Genomic DNA, 23,879 nt, shown 5'->3' on the forward strand with positions numbered 1-23,879 from the left:
TTTTTTTTGCTTTTTGCTAAGCAACATGACCTAAGAGCTGCTGATCTTACATCATTTCATCATGACAGACTCCCCATTGCCGCGATGACCCTGCACCCTTCACCTTCCCAAATTATTCACCCAGTTGCAGGACATGAGCGCTTGCTGACTCACAACAAACAGATGCCCCTCCTGAAGCATTCTCATCCATCTGTGCCAAATCACCCTGACAGGCCAAAACAAACTGGACGGACGGACAGACCCTCGCCAGACAACCGGTCACCTGTGACCACCCACTCGCACCGGAGGTCAGCGCTGGAATAACGGATGACACAGACACACACACACACACACACACACACACACACACACACAAACACACACGTGTGAGTGTGTGTGAACTGCCGTGCGGTCAGCTCAGCCGGCCGTGCTGAGAGATCACATCTGTCTGGCGGTGGGTTTATCAAGCACCTTTGTGAGTGAGTGGAAGGCTGAATGCAGAAGGGAAAATATGACAAGCCTAACAGGCTGACTCTGGCATGGGTCCCGACCCAGATCTTTTATCTGAGGGGGGTATGTTAAGCTGCTCAGGCTTAAATCTAAGTGAATGAGAGGGTTAAATATAATCAGAATTAATATTATTATCAGCGCTGAGTCGCTGACTAGATAGGTAAATGTAGAAAGAAAAAAGGAGAGAAAGTAAAGGAGTCAGGGAGAGAGAGAGAAAGAGAGAGAGAGAGGACAATAAGGCTAGAGAACAGAGAGAACACTTTGATGAAACACCCATTCATCCCTACTTTATCACCACCTAGCTACTATCCAGCACAACCATGCCAGAGAGATAACAGAAGAAAAAAAAAAGAAAGAAAATGATAAAAACAAAAAGGGAATTTCACTAAAACCCACTGCTCTCCTCACTACTGTGGCTGCCCTCCAACTTTTCTCTTCATCTTTCCCAAAAAGCATGCTGCCAACCGCACAGGCTGGGGGCTGAGGGTCAGACTCCATTTTGCCTGCCTGGTCCATATAGCCCTGGCTCTAACCATTTGAGAGGAGAGGGGGAGAGGATGGGTATGCGCTCTGCAGGCTTTGTCTGTGAACTAATGGGTGCTTTGTGTGTGTGTGTGTGTGTGTGTGTGTCTGCATGCACTTACGTGTACGTGGGGAGTGGGTGAGACAGACAGATATATAGACAAATCGAGAGATAGAAAGATGTGTGTCTATATGTGCGTCTTTATGTGTGTGAGTATGTGTAGGTCTACACGGGCAAGACAGATAGACAGAGAGAAAGAATGTGAGTGCGTGTGTGTTGAGTGTTGAGTGTGTGTGGTAGTGTACATACCTGTGTGTCTGTGTATGTGTGTGTGTGTGTGTGAGAGAGTGTACACACCTGTGTGTGTGTGTGTGTGTGTGTGTGTGTGTGTGTGTGTGTGCGCGTAGGTGTGGTGTCAGCCAGATCACGGCCCCTGAGGGCCTTAATGGGCGGCATCGCGGAGAGCACACATCATTTATTAAAGATGGCTCTATTTAAGTATGCTCCGCCCAATTAAGTCACCTGTTGGTGCCGCACCGTATGGGGAGAGGTGGGGGGTGTGGGGAGGGTTAGGCGCGGTGATGATGACCTCTAATGAGAATGATGGGTGTGTGTGTGTGTGTGTGTGTGTGTGTGTGTGTGTGCGCTCATTTTCTCTTAACAGAGCAGGAGCGCAAAGGGACAGAGGGAGGCAGACAGAAGCACAAAATATATAGTGAGGGGGAACAGGAGCGATGGAAAAACAGAGTGAGGGAGACAGTTAGAAGAGAGAGTGGTAGATAATGAGGGACAGAGTAAAAGACAAAGCAACGGATCAGGTAAAATAGAAAAATACAAGATAGAGAGAGACACAGACTCAGTGGTACACCCAGTTGAAGAGAGAGAGCTCTGAGAGAGACAGAGAGAAAGTGATAAGAGACAGGGAAGGGAGACAGAGGAAAGAGGGACTGGTTGAGAGGGTCAGGTTGTGTCGTGCTCAGCTGTGCTCACCATGTCAATGAGGCTCTCCTGGATGCGGTTGAGCGTGGTCCTCAGTCGGCTGCTGATCAGTCCCATGCCTGATGATTCATACTGCAGGGAGGAAAATGGCAATATGTCACACCCAAGCGAGCAAGATTATCACACAAATACACACACACACAAGCAAGCACAAAAACACATCCTCACCCCCGCATCTGTTTTCAATCTGAAAACCAATCTTCAAAGATTGTTCACACACACACACACAGAGAGCCACAGCATGTGACTTCAACTGTGCTTCTTCGATTCGGTTTCCCACTTGGCTGTATCGTATGGGAATCTAATGTAAGCTGTTATGGAGTAATGATGGATACTGTGAGTTTAAAAGGAAATGGAGATATTACTACTAATATTACTCCCATCAACAACAACAACCCTTTGGGCTGTGGACAGGGCATGCTGATCTAAAAACCCTTAAAAAAAAATCCTATGTCGGTCGGGTTATTTTAAGAACATTCATATTTGCAAAAGCAGGCTTAAGGTGGAATTATACAAGCCATTAAAGCATCCAAGAATCTAAGCCTCCAAGGAGATAAAGTACATGACAGGGGAACAAAGAGTTGCTGACAAATTATGCAATGATATGGGGGTAAAAAAATAAAAAACATCTCCACTGAAGTGATCGCTGAGCATTCTTGCTTGAACAAAGACACGGTAATATGTTCGAGCCTTAATGTGATTCACCTTTTGTTTCGACGCCCACTCCACTCCCCCCTTTGACAAGTAATACAAATGGCTGTGGATATTTGTAAATTCTTACCCATGTGCTGCATTCCTGCAGTTACGAGAGCCCAAACAGGCCCATCTAATAAGGACATGGAATGCCAAGCCTGCCGCTGACAAGCAAACAGGGGTTGAGAACACAGGCGCTGGGAAAAAGGTCTGTTGCCTATGGGTCAGCCTGACCAGCGTTTCTCTCTTCAAGAAATTGCTTCACTGAGAAAGAATGACCTACACACTTAAAAAGGAATACAAACCTGGATCCCTCCTCCGGAAGTCTGCAACAGATTCATACACCACATAGTCTTCGGATCACTCCCACTCTGTCAGGGCAGGGGGCCTGAGAACATCTGGGCCTTGACCCATATCTTCCACTTCTCAATCGGGTAGATCCAATCCCTTTTATTTTTATACCTTCTTTTTACCCAGAGCCAATTCTCTTTACAATCTCAAGTCTTAAATGTTTTACTGTTAAGCAACCTCTGGGATAAGGCACTTAATATAAAACAAGCAGGCCATTAAGTCACCACAGTAGCCAGAATACATTACGCAAGTGCTATGGCAACCCAATGACAAAACATCTGAGACAGCGTAAATCAACCAATCACCTCATCCCACCTTAAGGACCCACCCAGCCAATCGCATGCTTTTAGCCATCCAACTAGTAAAGCATTGTTAAAAATGCTATTCTGGTACTTTTGCATGAATACTGCATAAGGCTTCAGCATGTAAACATTTAAATAGCCATGGTTATTTAGGGATGGAGGTGATGCTGGAGGTAGGATTTCAAAAGGAACAAGGCCTAGAACATGCAGAAGACACTGCAGGACACTATATGGTAGAGCAGGGGTTTTCAACTGGTTTTGTCCCAGGGACCACCATTCTGATTAGAAAGTAATCCGCGGCCCACTGATGTGCCTGCGCGTGTGCGTGTGTGCGTTCGTTCGTGCATGTGTGGGGAGAGGGGAGACCTGTCAATGTAATATCTGGGCATGGTGAAGTCCACACAGCCTGTCTATTCGTGGCGAAATGGTAGACAGCGACAGTCTCATATCATTCTCTTGCCCTGTACTTATTCTTCAAGTACGCAAAAAAAAAATGCTCTCACACAGGTAGTTTGAAAGTTTGCAAAATACACGTCATTGCTTTTGCAGCAAGCTCTGGAAATTCGGTCTGGCAACTTATCCAGAACTTAAGTTATATGAAAATCACACAACATCTGTTGCATGTACTCAATAAGCTTGGCATTCAAGAAACGTAATGCGTCTCCATATGCCGCAATAGTTTCGACGGCTTCATAGCTTCAATTGACAGTAATGTTGAACACACCAAACACACCTCCTGGTACCTCCTCTCCTGCTCTGGCTATCACCACTGTAAATCCGTATTTGATGTTTTCCTCATTGTTTTTTCTTTTCTTTGTTGACTTTGTTTCCCTGTATCCTGTGAAGGTGTACCTTTGTCGTGGCAGCCTGTCTCTCTCCTCACTTAACACCGATCCATTGGTGCTTCTGACCAGCTAATTCCACGGTAGAACGAAATGTTAGCTAAGGACAGTAGATAACTTCAGTCGTTCACCAAAAGTTTTACTTTTTCGACTAAACTTCAAAAGTACTCGTAGGCTATGCTTAACTGCAGATGCTTGTCAACTTCGCACGCGAGACTGTACGTTATGAATTATCTGGTATGGCGTGACGTTACAAACGCAATGCATTTACATCAGCAAAGCACAGGCTACCATAGACTGGATAGGTGCAAGGTTACATTCTGTCAGTGTGAATCACCTTTATATTATTTTAGACATATTTTTCTTATTTCAGACATTTTCAAGAGTAATCTGGAAATGTGTTGAAATATCAAAACGGACCCCCGGTTGAAAACCCCTGTGGTAGAGGGACGGAGAGGAGATGGAGTAACTAATACACTGCCGGTACAATGTCGGGATGACTGTAAGGATGGCACACACAAGAGCACACACACACACACACACACACACACACACACACACACACACACACACACACACGTTGATGCAGCCTTACCCAGTAGGCCGGGGTTGTCTGCCTGACCGCGCCCAGCTCTTTGCCTTGGGGTGGCGCAGACTGGCTAGAGACAGGCTTGTGAAGCAAGGCGGAGGGAAAATGTAAACAGAAGGGAAAGAAAAAAACAAAAACAAAACTAAATGTAAAAAAAAGCAATGCAGAATGACGCCAATGCACAGATACAAGCACAAACTGAAGTGACAGCACTGGTGACACACTGCAGACTACACAGAGACACAGACGCACGCCGCTGAGAATGCTGAAGCTATAGACATCATGAAGGTCAAAGCACACTGAGAGAGAGTGCCTCTTCTGGCTGAGAGAACAAGAAAGCCTTCTGCACTCTAAATCTTTTAAGAGTGTGTACATCTGGGGTTGTGTGTGTGTGTGTGTGTGTGTGTGTGTGTGTGTGTGTGTGTGTGTGTGTGTGCAGTAGAGAGTGACGAGAGAGAGGAAAGAGAAAGCCACCAAGTCAGAGGTATAGCACAGGCTTAGAGAGATCGGGACAGAGAGTTCACAACCATTTTCACTGACAACATTTCAAAACGTTTCCATGACCTAGATGTATGCATGTACATGACCTACATACGACAAAATAACATTTCATGCCTTTTCCAAAACCTTTAATGAATTTACTGAATGTCATGATCTTTTCAGGACTGGAAATGTTTTTTTTTGTTTTTAATTCTCTGACATTTCGAGGATTTCCATGACAGTGGGGAGCCCTGGAGAGAGCAGGAAACCAGGAGGCTGGTGAGTGAGTGGAGAGAGAAGCCCTGGAGAGAGACGGAGACCAGGAGGCTGGTGAGTGAGTAACAGCAATTGTGTGTGAAACGGCTGCTTGCAGCGGGGAGCAGAAGAAAAAGACAGAGAAGCTTTCGTTCGCTGCGCAAACACCATCGCTTTCCAGCATCCCTCTGCGCATGACAGACGGCTGTCGGCCGAGGGACAATACCGGCAGTTAATGTTCTCTCTGCTTTTGGCAAGCTTTCCCATTACAGGCCCATCCATTTCCATGACAGCCACCCCACTTCCGCCACCCACCCGCCTTCACTCCCAACCCCACCTAACAAACTCCTCAGATATTAGTCAGCAGGCGACAGTTTTAAAGCCCTTAATCACAAGGAGGTTCTGGTGGGGCGGGGGGGGATGGTCATCGTCATAGGGTATTTGTAAATGAATAAGGCCTTTCCTCTTCTTCAATCCTCCCTCCTCAGCCTCCCCCCACCTCCTTCTATTTCATATCTATTCATCGCTTGAAAGCAGTTACTCACTTTGGGGGTGCAAGAAGCGTGAACACGGAAAAAAATAAATGCATCTTAGCACACCCAGCTGCTAGAGTTAATATCGCTGCAATGTATAATGGAAGATTACCCTTTAGAAATTCAGATGCAGTTCATTACTCATGATGGTGGTCCTTCTTCAGGAGGCGTCAGCTATAGGGCTTGCATGTATGACAGGGTATGCCTGTGTGCGTGCGTGTGTGTGTGTGTGTGCGTGTGTGTGTGCCTGTGTGTGTTTCACATCTGTATGCACAAAGATAAAGCCACATATTCCTACCAATTTCAAATTGCGCCTTTGCGCTAAAATTCATGACGTGAGCATAGGACCCCGAGCAGATGGTTTACAGATTGTGACTGATGCCTGAATGGGTCTGTGTTGCTATGCTTGACCCCATGAATACCTGAGGAGGTGTGTGCATTCATTAGGTGGCAGTACTTGCAGAGTGGTTGGGGGAATGGGAGTTAGGCATGTGAGTGGGATACTAACAAAAACTTGAAAAGTCTGTATGAAACCTGTGAAGTTCTCATCATAGAGACTGGGGCATTTGTGCGTGTGTGTGTGTGTGTGTGTGTGTGTGTGTGTGTGTGTGTGTGTGTGTGTGTGTGTGTGTGTGTGTCTATGCACAGGGGGTTGTCAGACAGCCAAATCATCTCTGATGGCACACAACATCCCTTTATCTGTGTGTACATGCCAGCTTCTCTGGGTGGAGAGGGTGTTCAACGTGTAGCTTAGCACAACATCGAAGCTGCTTTAAGGCATGGGCCAGGCAAGTGGGACATTTCATGCCACGCCACACATTCAGTGTGCATATCTGAGGTGGTATGTGCCAAAATCTCAACACCTGAATGAAAGATTGAAGGGTACGGCAGGGGTTTAATACTTGGTGAGCAATGCAATTCAGACCTTAACTGACTATTGACGTGTCCAGTGGCTATTGTGACCAATAAGTTAGGCGTAATAATAATAATTTTGCTTGGTGCTGGGTGCTTTGGGTATTCAATTCTCATACTTGTTCTGCGTGTTCTTACAGCTTTTGGGCCTGCAGAACTTAACTGAAAAGAAAAATTAAAACGGTTAGCACATTCCGCTAATACTTTCACAAGCATGGAGGGATTACGCAGACAGAGGAGAACACAAAGCACCATGGAGCGAAATTGCTCCGCCTTTCCGTCTGACGTGAGAATGGTTCATTAACCAACGACAGTGGCACAGGATGGCAGAATGGCATGGTGCCAGCAAATATACGTCATGGAATGGGGGTGGGGTGGCGGGTTGTTGATTTACCATGTCGTTCCGTCCAAAGAAAGTGTAGACAGCATACAGGTAGTAGTCAAAGAGTTGAGAGACGCAGTGAATGACGTCGAAGGCGATAGGCTGCAGAATGCTCATCATCTGCATGTACTTTCCTGATGAGAGAAAGAAAGAGAGGAACAAAAGAACAAAAAAAAGACACAAAACAACAGGAAATCAGTCCTGACTCCGTTATTCCACCTCGACCAAACAGATCAATTTCCTAATCAGAACAACACTACTTGAGCCACATTATGCTTGTGGGAGTAGCAGTCCAGTCGATCATTAGAGCCTAATTGCTTTGCCATTTCAAGGCTGACTCTCTTACGATGACAAACAGCGAAGACATTTTAATTTACGCCATCTCTCTCTAGACTTGTGCATACAAACACACAAACAAATACACACAAACAAATACACACAGACTTCTAACGCTTACCAGACCGAATTATGCTCAAAGGCAAAAGACCAGGGTCAGTAGCGTGTGAAAAAAGAGGACTCATGTTTCTGGGTTTTCTAACTAGGATATGAAACATCCTTTTCAACCCTGTATGGCAGGTGAGAGAGTCTGTTGTGTCGTGCTAGTCACGTCGATATCTCGCAGCGCAACCTAGTTTGAAAAAAAAAAAAAGGAAAAAAAACCTCTTAATGCTTGACGAGAAACTTTAGCAAGTCGATTAGAATGGAGCAGTCTACCCAGGGGGAATATTCGTCATTATTTAAACACTGACCAGTGCATTTCCATGTGCTCTCCCGAGGCAGGGCAATTGAATTTGGGAAAAAAGTAATAATGAATAAGTACAAGCACACACGAGAATAATGTGGTTAACATCGAATCAGGAGTGATGAGTGGGAGGGCAATACACTCCACTGCTATTTATGCTGAGACAGGTGCTTTTATTTCTCCGCCTGCTACTTTCTACTGGACCGCAAGGAACACTGCCAGAGTAATCAAATCTCTACAGATAATACTCGAGTAAGAAAATAAAAAGCGGGGAGCTTATAGATGAGAACAAAACTGACAGGTAGTATCTGTTATGTTAGTGTGAGGGGTGAGAGAACGCCTGGAAACTTTATTTCTCTCGACACGTGTTCTCTACTGTACCTGAAATAAGCACAGACCCACAGAACTCATTTGAGGCCGTGCTGATTTTTTTAAAAGTATGTTGGATCTTTTATCTAATGCTTAGCATCTGGGAGCAGAATTAACGTGATGAAAACATTTACTTGGCCAGGCCTATTTTCCCCCAACAAAATTAAACAGAATTAACAAAATTCAAATAATTAATACTTATTGAACTTTAAAATTGATATAAATGCCTGAACTAAAAAGCGAACAAACCAGAAATGAATCGAGAGAAAGAATACTGGGCACAGTGTGATCTCTTATGGCTCTTGATAGCCTCTGCTTTCATGATAGACGAGCCGACGACCAAAGGATTTTGCCTCCTCTTGTCCTTCGCGACCGCTCTACAAACTCTACAATGCTCTACAGTACACTGTACACTCGGAATGCCGCAATCTATTGCAAGCTACCTCACACTAGGGGTTGGACAAGAACAGCATTTTACAACTCAAGTAGGCTACTCCTTGCCTGAGTTATTGAGTACTCGAGTGGGGAGGCGGGAGGCGGAGGCAGGGTGGGGGTTGTTGTCTGTGGGAGATATAAATAATAGAGCGTATAGTGCATCCCTGTACATAGAGAAAGCATAAAATGAATGACATAAAGATTACCGTACTTGGTCTTACCTTAGTAAGCATTGGTTTAGTATTGATGATACCAGTGGCAGTTATTACCAACATTCTACAGTTGCCCTAGACAAGTGGGCTCCTACGGTATTCAGATAACATCAGATTTGCTGAATCCTGGTCATCATTAGTAAGTGTAACCGAATGTAAAATTAGTCATTTTCGCTTTCATCATGGCTTAAATTGGAGAAACAGACAACCAAAGTATTTTTCAAAGGTAAACTGCACCTGTTTTTCACATGCCAGAGTGGCTCAGTAACCACCACTCACTCGCCAACACAGAAATCTACACGTCATCTGTGGTTGGCGATTGCTAATTGTGCCCCCTGCTTGGCATGCATACTGTCTGCTCACTTAAAACACCTTAGAGTGAATTTCTATATGGTTATATTACAATGTTTAAAAAAAAAAAAAAAAAAAAGAAGCTCTCAAGTCAGAAACAATCGTAGATGCTACAAGAAACCGGAGAACAAGGACAGAATGTTAATTGGCTTCATTATTGTAAACGAGATATAATCATTTGGAGGGAAATTATGGTTACGGTGGTAATGGGTGGCAGCCTAGCGCACCAGGCCGCCACAGACGTTTCAATTACACCGGCGGACGTGAACAATGACGAGGAATCATTCGCCGCTAACGAAGGCAGCGGTCCAGAGGTCACACAGGTGGGGCCAGGAGCTCACCCACACCATCCTAAAGCACTAATTAGCTTTATTTGAACTGATCAAGGAAAGAGTTCTCTTCATGAAGGATCATGAATGATAAGCAAGCCTATTTTGTTTTTCTTCCTTTCTGAAACACCTTTCTTTAAATAGCCACTGGGGCTAAGGCGGGGGATGGGGGATAGTGTACGTGTGGGTGTGTGCGTGTGTGTGTGTGCTTGTGGGGCGGGTAATATTACTCACCGACAAGGCGTATGACATTGAGGGTGGTGTTGGTCAGGATGGGTGCGTTGGCTTTGTTGAGGTTGTAGTCTGAGCGCTTCTGGCCGCGTAGGGTCTCCCTGGAAACACTGATGGGGGAAAACATTTTGCGCTTATACTCACATACGTACAGTACACACACAGACATATAGAATGCTTTGAGGGGAGAGGGCAAAGAGATGAATTCATCTTATAAAAAAGGCATCAAAACGGGAGGGGTTGGGATGTCAGAGCAACAGAGAATGTGGTAAGTGAATTAAACGCCTACAGGGGCAGAGAGAGCACGGGAGGACAGAAGGAGTCATCACAGGGTGTGCTGGGGTCGTGCGTCGTGGCCTTTGGCCCTGTGCTGAGCGAGGCCGTGAGATCCCTTTCATTCACAAACTCATCTCATTAATCACTGATGTGTCCAGTTCTGCGCCCGTGCCGCAGACCTCCCCAGACCTTTGCGCGCCCCCCCCCCCCCCATTAGTTCTGCCCATCACAAGGAAACATGTCATTAACTATGAACTTGCTCCAGGGGACATACTAGCCATGGTAGCGTTTGTCTGATGCCTTGATGACCCCTTTAGCAGCGTTCGTTCGCGTTCGACAAGTGACTGATTTACATACTGGGTGATTAAGAGTCATGAGACTCCCAAATGAAGCACTTAGGAAAAGATGAACCGGGGGCGAAATATTGCAGACGGCAGCCACCAGCAGGCATGCTCTAAAGTCGTTATGAAGAGAGGGAATATTAAAAAAGAGCATTTTAAAACGTGGCATAAGTAGGACTTTTTTTTTATGTCTTCCCGAACGAATAAAAGCAACCTTCAGTGAACATATAAACCTTCTTCTTGGCACACATGAGCCTTTGGTTAATCTTGAACAATTATGACAAACAATGTTTCAATGGTTGGATGATTTGCACATTAAAGTCTCTAAATAGGAAGACAAAAAAAAACCTACAACGAGACAAAAATGTGCTAAACATTCTCAGTTTCCTATATAATTACAAGGCAATTTAATTATAGCATATTTTGCAACATCGCACACTGTATGCGCTAGCTCAGTCAGACAATTAAGACAACAAAAAGAGAATTGAGACTATTTATACAGATCCAAGAAAAGCGACCTCAAGCCATTTCCCTGTAGGGGGCATTTTAATGACTTCTTACTTATGAAGGATCTCTTTTATGAGGAAGAAGCTTCTAGAGCCATTCTAAATATAATCCGCAAGGTTTTACATAAGCTCACTGTTTGTAGACCGCATAATTAATTTCTTTTCCAGAGATAAGCAACTAATGCCAGTTTGTATATGCACCACGCATCCGAATCCAATGCAAACTGATTGGGACAGGAAGGTGTCTCATTAAATTACTAATGCTGATCTGAACTGGCTCAGTGCATGCTGGTCCGTGACCCGTCAACTTAACGACCTTGAAGCGTAGACTAAGATGTATGGTGTGAGAACAGCACGGGTGAGGACAAAGAATCGCAAGAGGAGCAGAACTGTTTTCACTGCCGTCATGATGTCACACCACAAATAAACAGGAAGTTGACAGGCATATGGGTGACACTGGAAGACTTCCTCCAAACTCCTGAGTTTTTTTACCCATAAGCCATGAGGCGGATGAGACGACTGCCTCACCTCTTGACAGGTAGGTCGCCTGTTTGCTCGTCCACGTAATCCTGCTTGAGCTCATCTGGAACGTCGCTGTCGCTGTCGTAGTCCTGGTACACATTCTTCTCCAACTCATCCGACTCATACTACGGAAAAACAGAGGAGGTGACAGTATAATAAGCACGGGCAGAGTTGGAGGACAGTATGTTCCAAGAGGTCACACAGGACTAAGCAAGAAAGAAATTACATGATAGGGTTCAATGTTAAGTGGTATGGGATTTATTGTCGGGCAAAATATTTTGGTCTATGAATTTCTGTTGTCGTTTTGTTGCTTTCCACTGAGAAACAAATATAACTTTAAAGTTCTAGGCGTTGAATAACAATATATTACTTGTGACTTGAAGTTACAATTCATTTCTGTTGTTATAAGTGAACAGACTATTTGCAGAATGATATGAAAGATGTGAAGCAGAGGGGCAAAACTCGTTGCCAAAGTCAGTGGTCATTATGAAGAATAATTGGACCTCTGAACATAAGGGTGGCTCATTCAAATCAATTGAACTTTCTGCAGCATTCTGAAAGAGCCGTATAATAAAGTACATTAATGTTCACAATGTATCTTTCTCTCAGTAGCGTTGGCTACAGGGCAAAAGACAACAAAAAAATCAGACAAACCACATCAACATCAATACATCTGTCATGTTTTGTATTTTATAAATGTGTGCCCAAAAAGGGTGACGGTAGAGTAAAATGGAACAGTCGCGTTCTAATTCTTCAAAAATATATTACATGGTATCTCTCCAAACTGTATAGTAAACTTGACTTCCATTCCCATATTAGATGGTATCTCTCCAAACTGTATAGTAAACTTGACTTCCATTCCCATCCCTGAAAAGAAATCAATGAATTGGCATTTATGTAAACGATGCAGATATTATTTAGAATAGCTTTAGAACCAGTGTGATTGCTTGCTCACATTTTTAGGACTAACACCAAACAAACAAACAAACAAAAATAAAACGTATGCACAGCCATATTTACCCTTTGATATGTAGAACGCCCTGGCATAAACACTAAGGCTAACCCTTCCATCTCCACCTAAACCAATTCTGTTTTCTCATCGGATTTGCATTTTGTCTCAACAAAATTATTTTGTATTTCTCAACAACATAAATCCATTGCTGTGACAGAAAACCATAATCCATGGAGATGTCTGGAACCATGAACACACCAGTGAACGCAGTAACAAAAATACGTTCAGTACAGGCGCAGTCAACTCTGGCATTCAGACACCAGACAACTGAATCCACTGCAGTATAGCATGAACAATACAGCTAAAAACACTGTTAGTATTCATACTTTTAAGAACAGTGCATTTACGGATGATAAAAAGCACACATAACCAAGGGAAGCTCCACTGAATAGAGACAGCGTCAGCGAAGGTATAGACACGGGCTATAAGGCCATCATACAGGCTCAAACTGCACTTCTCTGAGACCAGTGAAAGATACCAGAGGTTTTCTGTGTTTCTGTGTGGCAGATTATACATTTTTGGACAACTTTCTTTCAAGAAGTGGCACTGCAAAACAGTAGAAATCATCATTGAGTAACTGAAACGGATTAAAACAAATATAGTCTGACCAACTTCTACTTCGCATACTGCAATCCAGCGATTTGAACTGACTTCCCTAGCGTAGCTGTGTTAAATATCGGCTCTTTTGTTAAGAAATTGCTATACTAAGTCTATTTATAGATTAACGTTAGGTATAAGTTACCCAAACCAACGGTTTTCGAGAGAGATTTTTGTCCTTCTCAACTTGTACGACTCGCTTAACACCGCAAGAAACCGTGTTTCTAAATATTTCTGTTAATGTTTACGGTGACACATTTTTGAGTACGTTTTTAAATGGGTCAAATATCGGGCACTCCCATTTTGTTCCACTTACAGCGTTGGTTTTCGAGATAATAATATGCTTTCCTCTTGCTTTGGCATACACCATTGTCACAATATTTGTTCACAAGCAAACGTTAATCTCACTTGTGTTATTTTTGTTTAATTTGGGTATTTTGTGGGCTTCTTTGACCGGATTCAGTTAGGTGCAGTCTATTCACTTAAACATGCACAAAACAAACATGGCATGATTATGTATGTTATGTATTAAAAATTAAGACATCAATATAAGGGTATTGTAATTGTACTATTGTTAGTGGAAATGCAACATTTTTATCTAATTCAACTTTGTTTTAGTTAAACTGTAAACGCAACTACGGAAGGCGAACTTCTTCCGTCCAATTTCTCAACTAGCGCCTTTCATATTGACATGGGTCTAAACGACCAGAGTAATCGGATTTGATCTCTGTGAGCATCCGTACTTACATAACGTCATGCTATCTGTGTTGGCATTTGATATGACAGTTTAAAATGACAGCTAAACTTCATCTTGGAGAGAACTAATCCAACAGTACAACTTTTAAGACCAAACGAAATATTCGTCACGCCACTAAGTGTTCCACACTATAAGGTACACGCAAAAGTACAACACTATTTCACAAGCTTAAATTAGGTCTACAGAGTTAATTTTTTCCACAAGTAAAGCTTAAATGCCATATTTTTGTGGGAGCTTACTTTTCTATCCATAGTTGCCGGAAGTTGATCAGGAGAGTGAATGTAAACATGTCAACGCCGAGTTTAGCCGATATTTGACACGTGCCGGTATTTGACACTGTTCCGCTACACAACATGAAGATAGACTAAGTTACACAGAAACAGAAAAAAAAGCTTTGAGATGGGGGTGCAGAGAGTGTGTTCAGGGGTAGGTAAAACAACTCATCCATCTCCACCCAGCCCCAGAAAATGGACTTGCGTGACCCATGTCCCCACAGGGCTGCACTGTTTACCCTTCCTGCTGCTGTAGCTCATTTCAAATGTCAAACACTTCAAGGTCCTAACCACAGGCACAGCCATTGCTCACCCAGTCGCCACACAACCCTTCCTAACCCTCAACATCACCCGCTGACAGCACAGAGAGTTAGGAGAGGCAATAAAGCATTTAGTGTACACAAACTAATCACTGCTGGTTTAATTATGGCCTGTGTACATTTTCTCAACGCAATAATAACTCATAGTGTGTCACTGGTGATGATATGCAGCGTATGGTGACCCAGTTGAATGGCTCGTTGTGGGCGACTGGTGTGGAAATTAATTGAGTTCAAAAGACTGATGATAATAAAACAATGTAGGCTCGAATGGAAATGCTGTGAAATTCTGTCTCCTTCTCGTACTTAACCAGACTAATACAAAGATTAACAATGAATCAACGATTTAAAAGGAGACTTAAGAACCTCGTCAACCAACTGATCCATCCGTCAACAAAACAATATTTACAAGTGACGTCTGCGAGCATGCCCTTCAAAAATACAACCTTCCATATAAGCTCTCCCACACTCATAACATTGCCACAGGCAGCAGATCACAGGTGAGGGTGTGACATTTTTACCCCGTTGGAAGCCAGCACGTCTTCGGCCTCCTCCTCGTTGTTGTCGATCTGCATCTCGAATGGGTTCCCTCCCTGGAGGAACTGCTCAAACAGAGACTCCACTGCGGGGCTCGTGGAAGACGAGGCCTGGCGGCTGGGCGACACGGAAGGGGACCGGCACTGGCCCATAAACTTGAACTCCTGTAGGGGGACAGACAGATCCAAACACATCCATTACGTTCACATTTCATTTACAGATTGAATGTGAATCGACATTACATTTTTCAGGAGAGAATATTGTAAGTACTTATCGAAGATGTATATTAGTACATGTACATGCCTGTAATTGTATCAAATTTGTGTGCCCTTTGGGAATCAAACTCATAACCTTGGGGTTACTAGCACCTTTCTCAAACAGCTGAGCTACAGAAACAAACAAAAAAACTCAAGCAATGTCAATATTAAGGGATTCAAATGGCAGTGTTATACTGTCTTAATATGTCATAAATGATTTCATCAAACGATCAACATTAAGAATGCCTCCACTCCGGTCAGGCTGTCGAATTGAAGGCATCATAGTTGATTTAACAGCAGAACCAAATCACTGGTTTCAGACCACACCCTTTACCTGAGTGGGAGGGAGGCAGATTCATTGTATCTGCATCATACAGGGCAAGGAACTTTAAAAAGCATGAGAGGTACCGAAGCAGAGAATGGCTCCATTTAAGCTTATATTTTCATATTATAGAGAGTAGCTTCCCTTTCATTAAGATTGGACGGCAGATATAGTGGTGCTTTCGGCGAGGATCTTTGCAAAAAAAAAGGGCTTGAGAAAGGGCAGCGTGATCCGCGACACAACGGGTGAAACTCGCCTTTCATCTCAGCAGGCTGATAAGTCTGGCCTGGCATATCACAAACGCTCCTTAAAGTGGATGAGAGCACGTCGGGAAAGCAATTATGATGACATTGTTACCTTTTTTGCCGTATTTACTACAAGCCGAGATGGAGTACCCTGATAAATAAAATGGCAAGAGGCGGCTATTTCTCACCCTCCCCTCTCTCTGGTGTGTAGACCCTTCTTGGCTTTCAGTGGCAGGAGCCATATTTCCGTCGGAGCACTATACCCGGCCCCTACCACCGCACACGGGCACAGCACCATGATCCAAAAATAACACATCAACAGAACAACACTCATTGCAAATTCAGGAGAAAGAAAAAATCCTGTGTTCCCCCACACCTCTTAAATAGAAATTAATCTCCTAAATAAATAAATAAATACAATTAAATAAAGAAATGACAAAAGAAAAGAGTTCAGCGTCCTTGCCTTGACACGCTGTGCCCATGAGGAACTTGAGGGATGCTTGTGCTAATGTGCATCATTAGGGGCTTCTACTGGTCGGGGCCCAGCGTCCTCTACGGAGCTTCTTTTGAGCAAATCCCACCACCATTTCTTTTTATGTTTTTGGAGAGCAAAAATAGAAAAAGGGGACATTGCTGATCGTTTGTAGCAGATAGCACTGAATGTGGGGATGGGGGCGGTGGTAGTGTTGGCAGTGGTGGCAGAATCCAATCTCTTTTGCATGAAATAATCGAGAGAATGAGATGCCGGCGGTTACGTTCACGGGGAATTCTCCAGTGAATGTGTTGGCACTGCGGGGTGCCTCGGCATGTGTTGGCTAAGACATATACCCTCAGTAAAGAGCCAAGCGGCCCCTTTCAGAGTCGTGTAACACAACAGAAAGCCGATCTGAATTTCTAGACGACTGGAAACGCTTATCCACAGCCATAAAAGTACAGTTTTTTTAGACAGATGAAGCTATTATATGTGAATGGCATGTGGATATCTGTGTTGAATAGAAGAGCACCTGTGTTTGCGGCCCTCTCATTAAGCATCTGCTACGTTTCCAGAACGGGACCTTGACTGTGATGTCTGTATCATTTTAACCCAGTGTCGTTGCCTCTGGCAGAACTCATTTACCAAATTCACAACAGACAGGCAAATTGAGGCGGTTGTTTTGGCAGAAATTCACAATCTACCAAGATATTGGGGGGAACATTTTTTTTAACACAGATGAAAGCCAGTCAAAACAATCAGTGAAATATTCTTATGTACGCACTGTATCTTTAACACCGGGCTAAGATTGCTAACAGCGCGAGGATCAGCCAACTTCTTATGCAACCAGACAGTGCTATTTCTATTGAGATAATAATCAGCCAGCTTCAGGCCAGCTTCAGGGAGGAGACCATATTCTCTCATTTGCATTCATCCCAAGAAACTGCCAGCACTTATACTGCCTTCAGTTAGGAAGACACTTAGTTAACAGTCTAACTGTTGATTAGTGAATAGCTTTTGGACTACATTGGGTGCGATGTATAATATACAAGGAAAGTGTGCCCTCTAGTTCAGCTTAAAGCAGCTTTTGAGAAAGAATGTACAAAACGCTCATCACTTGGACTCTTTGAGGTGGCAGTGCATAATGCAACTTGCAGCTTCTGATGCACTGTGTCAAGACAAGTGTTGATTCAAACGCAGAGGCTGGTAATAGAGTGTGTCATGCATCATTTGCATCTGCAAATTATATGACTCAGAGACTGACAGAAGTACCTATCAGATTTGATTAGATGTGAATCAGAATGTCGCAAGCACCTCTGTGTGACAATCTGTGTCATCATTTGACCCCCCCCCCCAACAAACACACACACACACACACACACACACACACACGCCTCTCGCTTACATGGAGCTGGGCGATGCTGAAGTTGGATTTAACAGGGCACAGCTCCCACGTCTCATTCTCCAGAAACATCCGGAGCTCCTCCAAGCGAGTCCTGCGACAAACAGAACAGGTAACGACAGAGATAGACATAGAGAGATATAGAAAGAGGGAGGGGGGGGGGGGGAGAAAGAGAGGGGAAGGAAATAGGAAGAGAGGAGGAGAGGTCAGAATATGTTAATTTAAGGCCCTTTGCAGTTCCTTTTGGAACTCTGTCCCTGAGGGAAACTCGCAGTTATTAAATGTGTTAACACAAATACAGCGGGAAAGGTCACAGGAAGTTTGATCAAGAAATTGAGAGAGTGTCAGAAGAGGGGAGGAGGGGTGTGTGTGTGTGTGTGTCTGTGTGTGTGTGTGTGTGTGTGTGTGAGAGAGAGAGAGAGACAGGGACACACAACTTGAGTGTGAGACAGGGCAGATGAAAGAGAGAGAGATAGAAAGACACCCACAGGCACATATGAAAGAGGGCACAGAATGAGAATGTCGATAAGCCTAGTGTGTGTGAGCCACACTTATTCTGTGGCTACAACAAAAGTGGCCATTGCTGCCAGACTGAAGGGTCAATGACTGTTCTCTCCCATTAAATGTTACAGGAATAATCCTCTGGATCCGAGCCAACACAATGATCTCGCCTCTCTTGAGCCTTCAACCGCAGCAAGGTATCAACCGCAGACAGACCAACCACAGCCAGGTATTAACCGCAACCAGGTAACAACCACAGACAGGTATCAACCACATCCAGGTATCAACCACAGCCAGGTATCAACCACAGACAGGTAATAACTAAAGACAGGTATCGACCACAGCCAGGTATTAACCACAGCCAGGTATCAACCACAGCCAGGTATTAACCACAGCCAGGTATCAACCACAGTCAGGTATTAACCACAGCCAGGTATCAACCACAGCCAGGTTTCAACCACAGTCAGGTATCAACCACAGCCAGGTATTAACCACAGCCAGGTATCAACCACAGCCAGGTTTCAACCACAGCCAGGTATCAACCACAGCCAGGTATCAACCACAGCCAGGTATCAACCACAGCCAGGTTTCAACCACAGCCAGGTTTCAACCGCAGACAGGTATACAGCCAGGTATCAACCACAGCCAGGTATCAACCACAGCCAGGTATCAACCACAGCCAGGTTTCAACCGCAGACAGGTATACAGCCAGGTATCAACCACATCCAGCTATCAACCACAGACAGGTATCAACCACATCCAGGTTTCAACCGCAGACAGGTATACAGCCAGGTATCAACCACATCCAGCTATCAACCACAGACAGGTATCAACCACAGCCAGGTATCAACCACAGCCAGGTATCAACCACAGACAGGTATCAACCACAGACAGGTATCAACCACAGCCAGGTATCAACCACAGACAGGTATCAACCACAGCCAGGTATCAACCACAGTCAGGTATCAGCCACAATCAGGTTTCAACAGCAGACAGGTATACAGTCAGGTATCAACCACAGCCAGGTATCAACCGCAGACAGGTATACAGCCAGGTATCAACCGCAACCAGTTAAAAAATGCGCCAAAAAAACGTTTCTTCAGCGTCATCCAACCCTCCTCCACCTCTGAATTTGCATACATCTCCATACATTGGCATCACGCCATGCATCACGTTCATTATTACCGCTGATCAGAAGAAGGGAAGGGAGGGGAGAGGTTAGGAACGTAGTCATCTTTCATTCGTGCACCAAAGCCGAGGGGCACAATATATTTTCTAATGACAAGGCGCATTAACGCGAGATAGCGTGATGATTGAGGCGACCCCCGCTCTCAAGTGCCTGATGGGTAATTTGTTTATGGAATCTGCCCAGGCTGCTCGCTAGCGATCCGGAAATAATTGGAAAATGATGCCCAACGAGTAAAGGGAAAAAAAGTGCCAGAATCCTATCCAAGAGGTGTTTAGAGCTGGGTGGGGGGTAAGGGGGATGTGGACGCAGGCATCACATTGTGAGCTGGTGGCTGACATTGGTTTGGATGCTTGCCACCCTGTGCTAACCTAGGAAGTGCTGGCCATTAAGCCTGCAACTGTGTTTGCCTGCCTGCTTCTTTGCACCTGTCAAAGCTAAATGGGCTGCCATCACTCACTGATCAGGAATCTTTATGTGTGTGTGTGTGTGTGTGTGGGGGGGGGGGCGGGCGTGTGTGCGCGCGCATGTTTGTGTTTGCAGGTGTGTGTGTGTGTGTGTGTGTGTGTGTGCGCGCATGTTTGTGTTTGCAGGTGTGTGTGTGTGTGTGTGTGTGTTTGTGTGTGCATGTGTGTGCGTGCGTGCGTACGCGCACGTGGTGTGTGTGTGTGTGTGTGTGTGTGTAAAAGGAAGCAAATGCTCAGGAAGCTTGAGTACACTATGAAGTGAGTAAAGATGCATCGATGTCCAGCTCTTAGGAAGCCACTCCTACACCTACATTGGTGCTTGCTTGTGTGTGTGTGTGTGTGTGTACCTTTGAGCGTGTTTGTGTGCATATATAAGTGTTTGTGTGCATGCATGCATGCGTGGGAGAGAAACATTCTGTGGTCATTATTCATCGCTGGCATCTGCCAGGTGCGTGTGCCACTGATGGTTTTTTAAATTCTCTCCATTTTGCATTTAAATAAGCATTTTTACACTGCATGCTTTGTTTTTGCGTGCATGTCTGTATGTGTTTACACATGATGGCTGGATTCCGTGTGCTATTCATCTCATTCACATCCCACATTCCACTCGGTACCGACAGCCTGTCATCATTAGCATACAATTAGAATTCGGCTAGGGCAAGGGGCATGCAGGCAGAGCGGTTCACTTCCCCTGGCAGCATGGGCCGTTGGCAGGCATGGGCAGCCCCATGGCACACATGACAGATAAGGAGGGGATAAATCCCTGTGCCCATGAACTGAGAGTATGTGCAAAGGGAACGACTGAATGGAGTGAGAGAAAGGAGGAGAGAGGAAGGAAGGATAAAGATCGAGGCTGAGAAAATAAGGGGAAAACAAGATCATAGACAGAAATGGCTTTTCGAGAGAGAGAACGCCTGCTTGGCGTACCCCGGAGACGTCATGCTCATTAGTCTCACCTGTGGTAGTTCTTGAAGTAGTTGACGCTCTGACGCTTGATGGACTCCTGAAGGACTTCGGAGCGGCTGCCACAGAACTCCTCCCCTACCTGCATCAGCCTGGGGAGATGCACAACACAAGACAGAGTCAGAGAGAGAGAGAGAGAGAGAGAGAGAAAGAGAGAGAGAGAGAGAGAGTACAAAAAAGAGAGTTTTAATCTTGTTAATTAACCCCATTAGATTATGTCAGACAGGAGATGGCATTGGTGACGCATTGCAAAGAGAAGCTCATTCATGATCCCAAGTGACCCGTGAGAACGGGAGCAGGAACTTCCTCATGGTGCCGTGGCCCTAACAGTCCCCGTAATTGACAAGCTCGCAGCCTTGAAGCTGATTATCACTGCCGCAGAACAAGTGAGCTCATTGATGGTATTTCTTTCGCTGTTTTGTTGTTTCGCTGGTGGCGAGGGGGGGGGGGTTTGAACACCAACTTGGGGAAAAGTTAGAAAGGGGGGGGGGGGGGAGGGGGAGAGGGGGGGGGGGCTGGGGAATGGCGCTTCAGCTGTCAAAGCCTGTCCTACCCCTGCTGGTGCAATTAGCACTAATGAAGATGCGGGGTTCACGTTACCTGCTGATGACATCGAGGACCACGATGAAGTCGTCGTACTTGAAGTTGGACATGTCCGTCCCCAGCAAGTAAGCCTTCACTTTCAGTTGGACGTCCTGCGGGAGATAAGGAGGCGGACACGTGTCACCAGGGGAGATGAGAGAGGGAAAGAGGGGGGAGGAGGGAGAGGGAAATGACAAGCAGAGGAATGAAGCTGTAGCCGAGTCAATGTCAGCAAAGCAGAGACCAAAAACAAAAAACGAGAGCGGGAAAGACATTTCAAGCGAGTTCGCTGATGAGAAACACAGAGAGAAAAAATGACTGGGTGTCAAGGCGCAAAGAGACAAAAGAAGATGGGCAATGTGAGAGAGACGGGAGAGTGAACAAAGATGGAGAGACAAACAGAATCAGAGGAGAAAGACAGAAAAAAGAAACAGACTCTGGCAAAATGTACAAGAAATAGGAGACAGCAGCACAGATAGACAGACAGACAGATAGATATAACATAGTCAGACAGACAGACATAATAGACAGACAGATAAGGTGGACAGACAGAGAGCCAGACAGACTGTAGGAGAGCGGGAGCCCACCTGCCAGATGCGTGTGAGGCCATGATCCAGCTTCCTCTTCACGTAGGTGCGGCCCACCACCGCCTCATCGGACCCGTCCTCACTGCTTCCCTCTGCAGGAAGACAGGTGTCAGTGCACCCCAAACCTGCAGCACAAACATCTTTTTGTCAAACCATCCTCTAACCTCTGCACCCCTAAAACAGCTCATTACCTCCGCCAAGGAGGTTATGTTTTCACCCCTGTATGTTTGTTTGTTTGTTTGTTTGTATGTTTGTTTGTTTGTTTGTCAGCAGAATTATGCAGAAATGCATGGACCGATTTCCATCAAACTTTGTGGGGAGATAATATAATGGCAATAATTGATTCGATTTTCAGATGTCAAGGACAAAGGTCAAGGTCACAAGGCGGAGGTTTGCATTCTCTGAATGCTCCCATTCTTTTCATTTCTGCCTAACAGGCTGACCTGGCCTCTCAAAACATTCATGAGAGAGCAGTGAGGCCTTGCACCGCTGTCTGAGCACCTATATCTCATCATGCGGCCTTGGTTCCCTAAGCATTGAAGCCAAGTTCACAGCGGTCACTTCTGCCTGAGGACGTCGGGACAAAAGATAAATAGATAAATAAAAGACATGGTGATCTAGACAGGGGTGTGGGTGAGGGTGACATCCTTCCTCCCTCCCGTCTCTCCCAGTGCCCCCTAACAACCCTTTCCTGGAGGCAATCAGACTAATAAGCTGCTTGAGGTTGACATCGGCAGAGCGGCTGTTCATCATAGCGCTTGCTGGCCGGCATGTCAGCAGATGACGCCACCAGCGCTGGTGTTAGCGTCGTCGACCCAGCAACCCCCGCTGTAATTTCACTGTTATGTCAAAAAAGGTGTGAGCGCTAAAGGACAAAAAACCCTACGTCAAAAAAGAGAGATAAAAAAAGACACATTCTGATGCACACATCACTGGCGGGTAAAAGAGGGTTGACATGGAGCAAAGGTTCAGAGAGGCCTTGGGATTTCCTGCTCCGGGCTTGACGCTGGATGCCACTGCAAATGTGTGACAGAAAGTGCCTGGAGCATGCCCTTCGCAATCAAGTCTTCCCGTCATGCCTGGCCATGTAAAATGAATGAAGTCGCTTGCAATGGCGGTGGAGGGAGAGATTGGATGGGGGTGAGGATGTTGTACTTGACCTCTACACGACGCGCATTGTCATCGAAACAGCGGCAGGAGCAGAACAGATGGAGGAGTGGGAATAGAGAGAAGAGAGCAGAGGAGGCATGAGAGAATGTCCACTCGCACGCACACAAACCAGACCGCAAAGCACAAGAAATTCATTAGTCACTGTTGGAAAAGAAAGAAAAAGACAGGAAAACGTAGAAAAAATAAATATAAGGAGAAAACTATGTTCTCCACACTAGAACACCATTTGGCACCAACGCAAGGCGAACCGCAAGATTTTTCAAACGACATGAGTGGCACAGAAAGGCAACATCGTGGCGCGAGGTGTCAAGGAACTTGCCAGAACTGCGGCCAATGCCAGAGATTGGGATGGAGGAATGCATGAGTGTTTCTCCACGAACTAAAGCAAGCCAAGACAACATTATGCTGCGGTTTCTTCATCAATCCCCACAGAGACGCAAGTTCTCCATCTTTCTTTTTGGAAGAGGTACAATGCGGCTGAGCGTCGGTCAGGTTGTAGGCTGTCATTACTATCGTTGCAGCCTCGTCGTCAATCAACCTATGTTTCTGGATTTGGTTTTCTCTTTCAG

The 23,879-nt window shown here is 45.1% G+C and overlaps 1 protein-coding gene across 3 annotated transcripts in view; it reads right to left on the reverse strand.

The window, feature by feature from the left end:
- vps50 (VPS50 subunit of EARP/GARPII complex) overlaps positions 1 to 23,879 on the reverse strand; it is a 145,607-nt gene that overhangs the window by 39,675 nt on the left and 82,053 nt on the right. Inside the window, exons 14-23 of one of the 3 annotated variants that reach the window (XM_080837448.1) lie at positions 22,141 to 22,232; positions 21,572 to 21,666; positions 20,965 to 21,063; positions 17,858 to 17,948; positions 15,141 to 15,320; positions 11,671 to 11,789; positions 10,023 to 10,129; positions 7,363 to 7,484; positions 4,795 to 4,869; positions 2,003 to 2,083 (exon numbers count right to left, since the gene is read on the reverse strand). In XM_080837448.1, coding sequence (XP_080693574.1) covers positions 2,003 to 2,083; positions 4,795 to 4,869; positions 7,363 to 7,484; positions 10,023 to 10,129; positions 11,671 to 11,789; positions 15,141 to 15,320; positions 17,858 to 17,948; positions 20,965 to 21,063; positions 21,572 to 21,666; positions 22,141 to 22,232 — 1,061 coding nt within the window. Of the gene's footprint in view, positions 1 to 2,002; positions 2,084 to 4,794; positions 4,870 to 7,362; positions 7,485 to 10,022; positions 10,130 to 11,670; positions 11,790 to 15,140; positions 15,321 to 17,857; positions 20,810 to 20,964; positions 21,064 to 21,571; positions 21,667 to 22,140; positions 22,266 to 23,879 lie in introns of those variants that run through there. The other 2 variants (XM_080837447.1, XR_013968627.1) reach the window with 2 other exon arrangements.

This window comes from Sprattus sprattus (genome assembly GCF_963457725.1).
Source record: "Sprattus sprattus genome assembly, chromosome: 4".
NCBI lineage: Eukaryota > Metazoa > Chordata > Actinopteri > Clupeiformes > Clupeidae > Sprattus > Sprattus sprattus.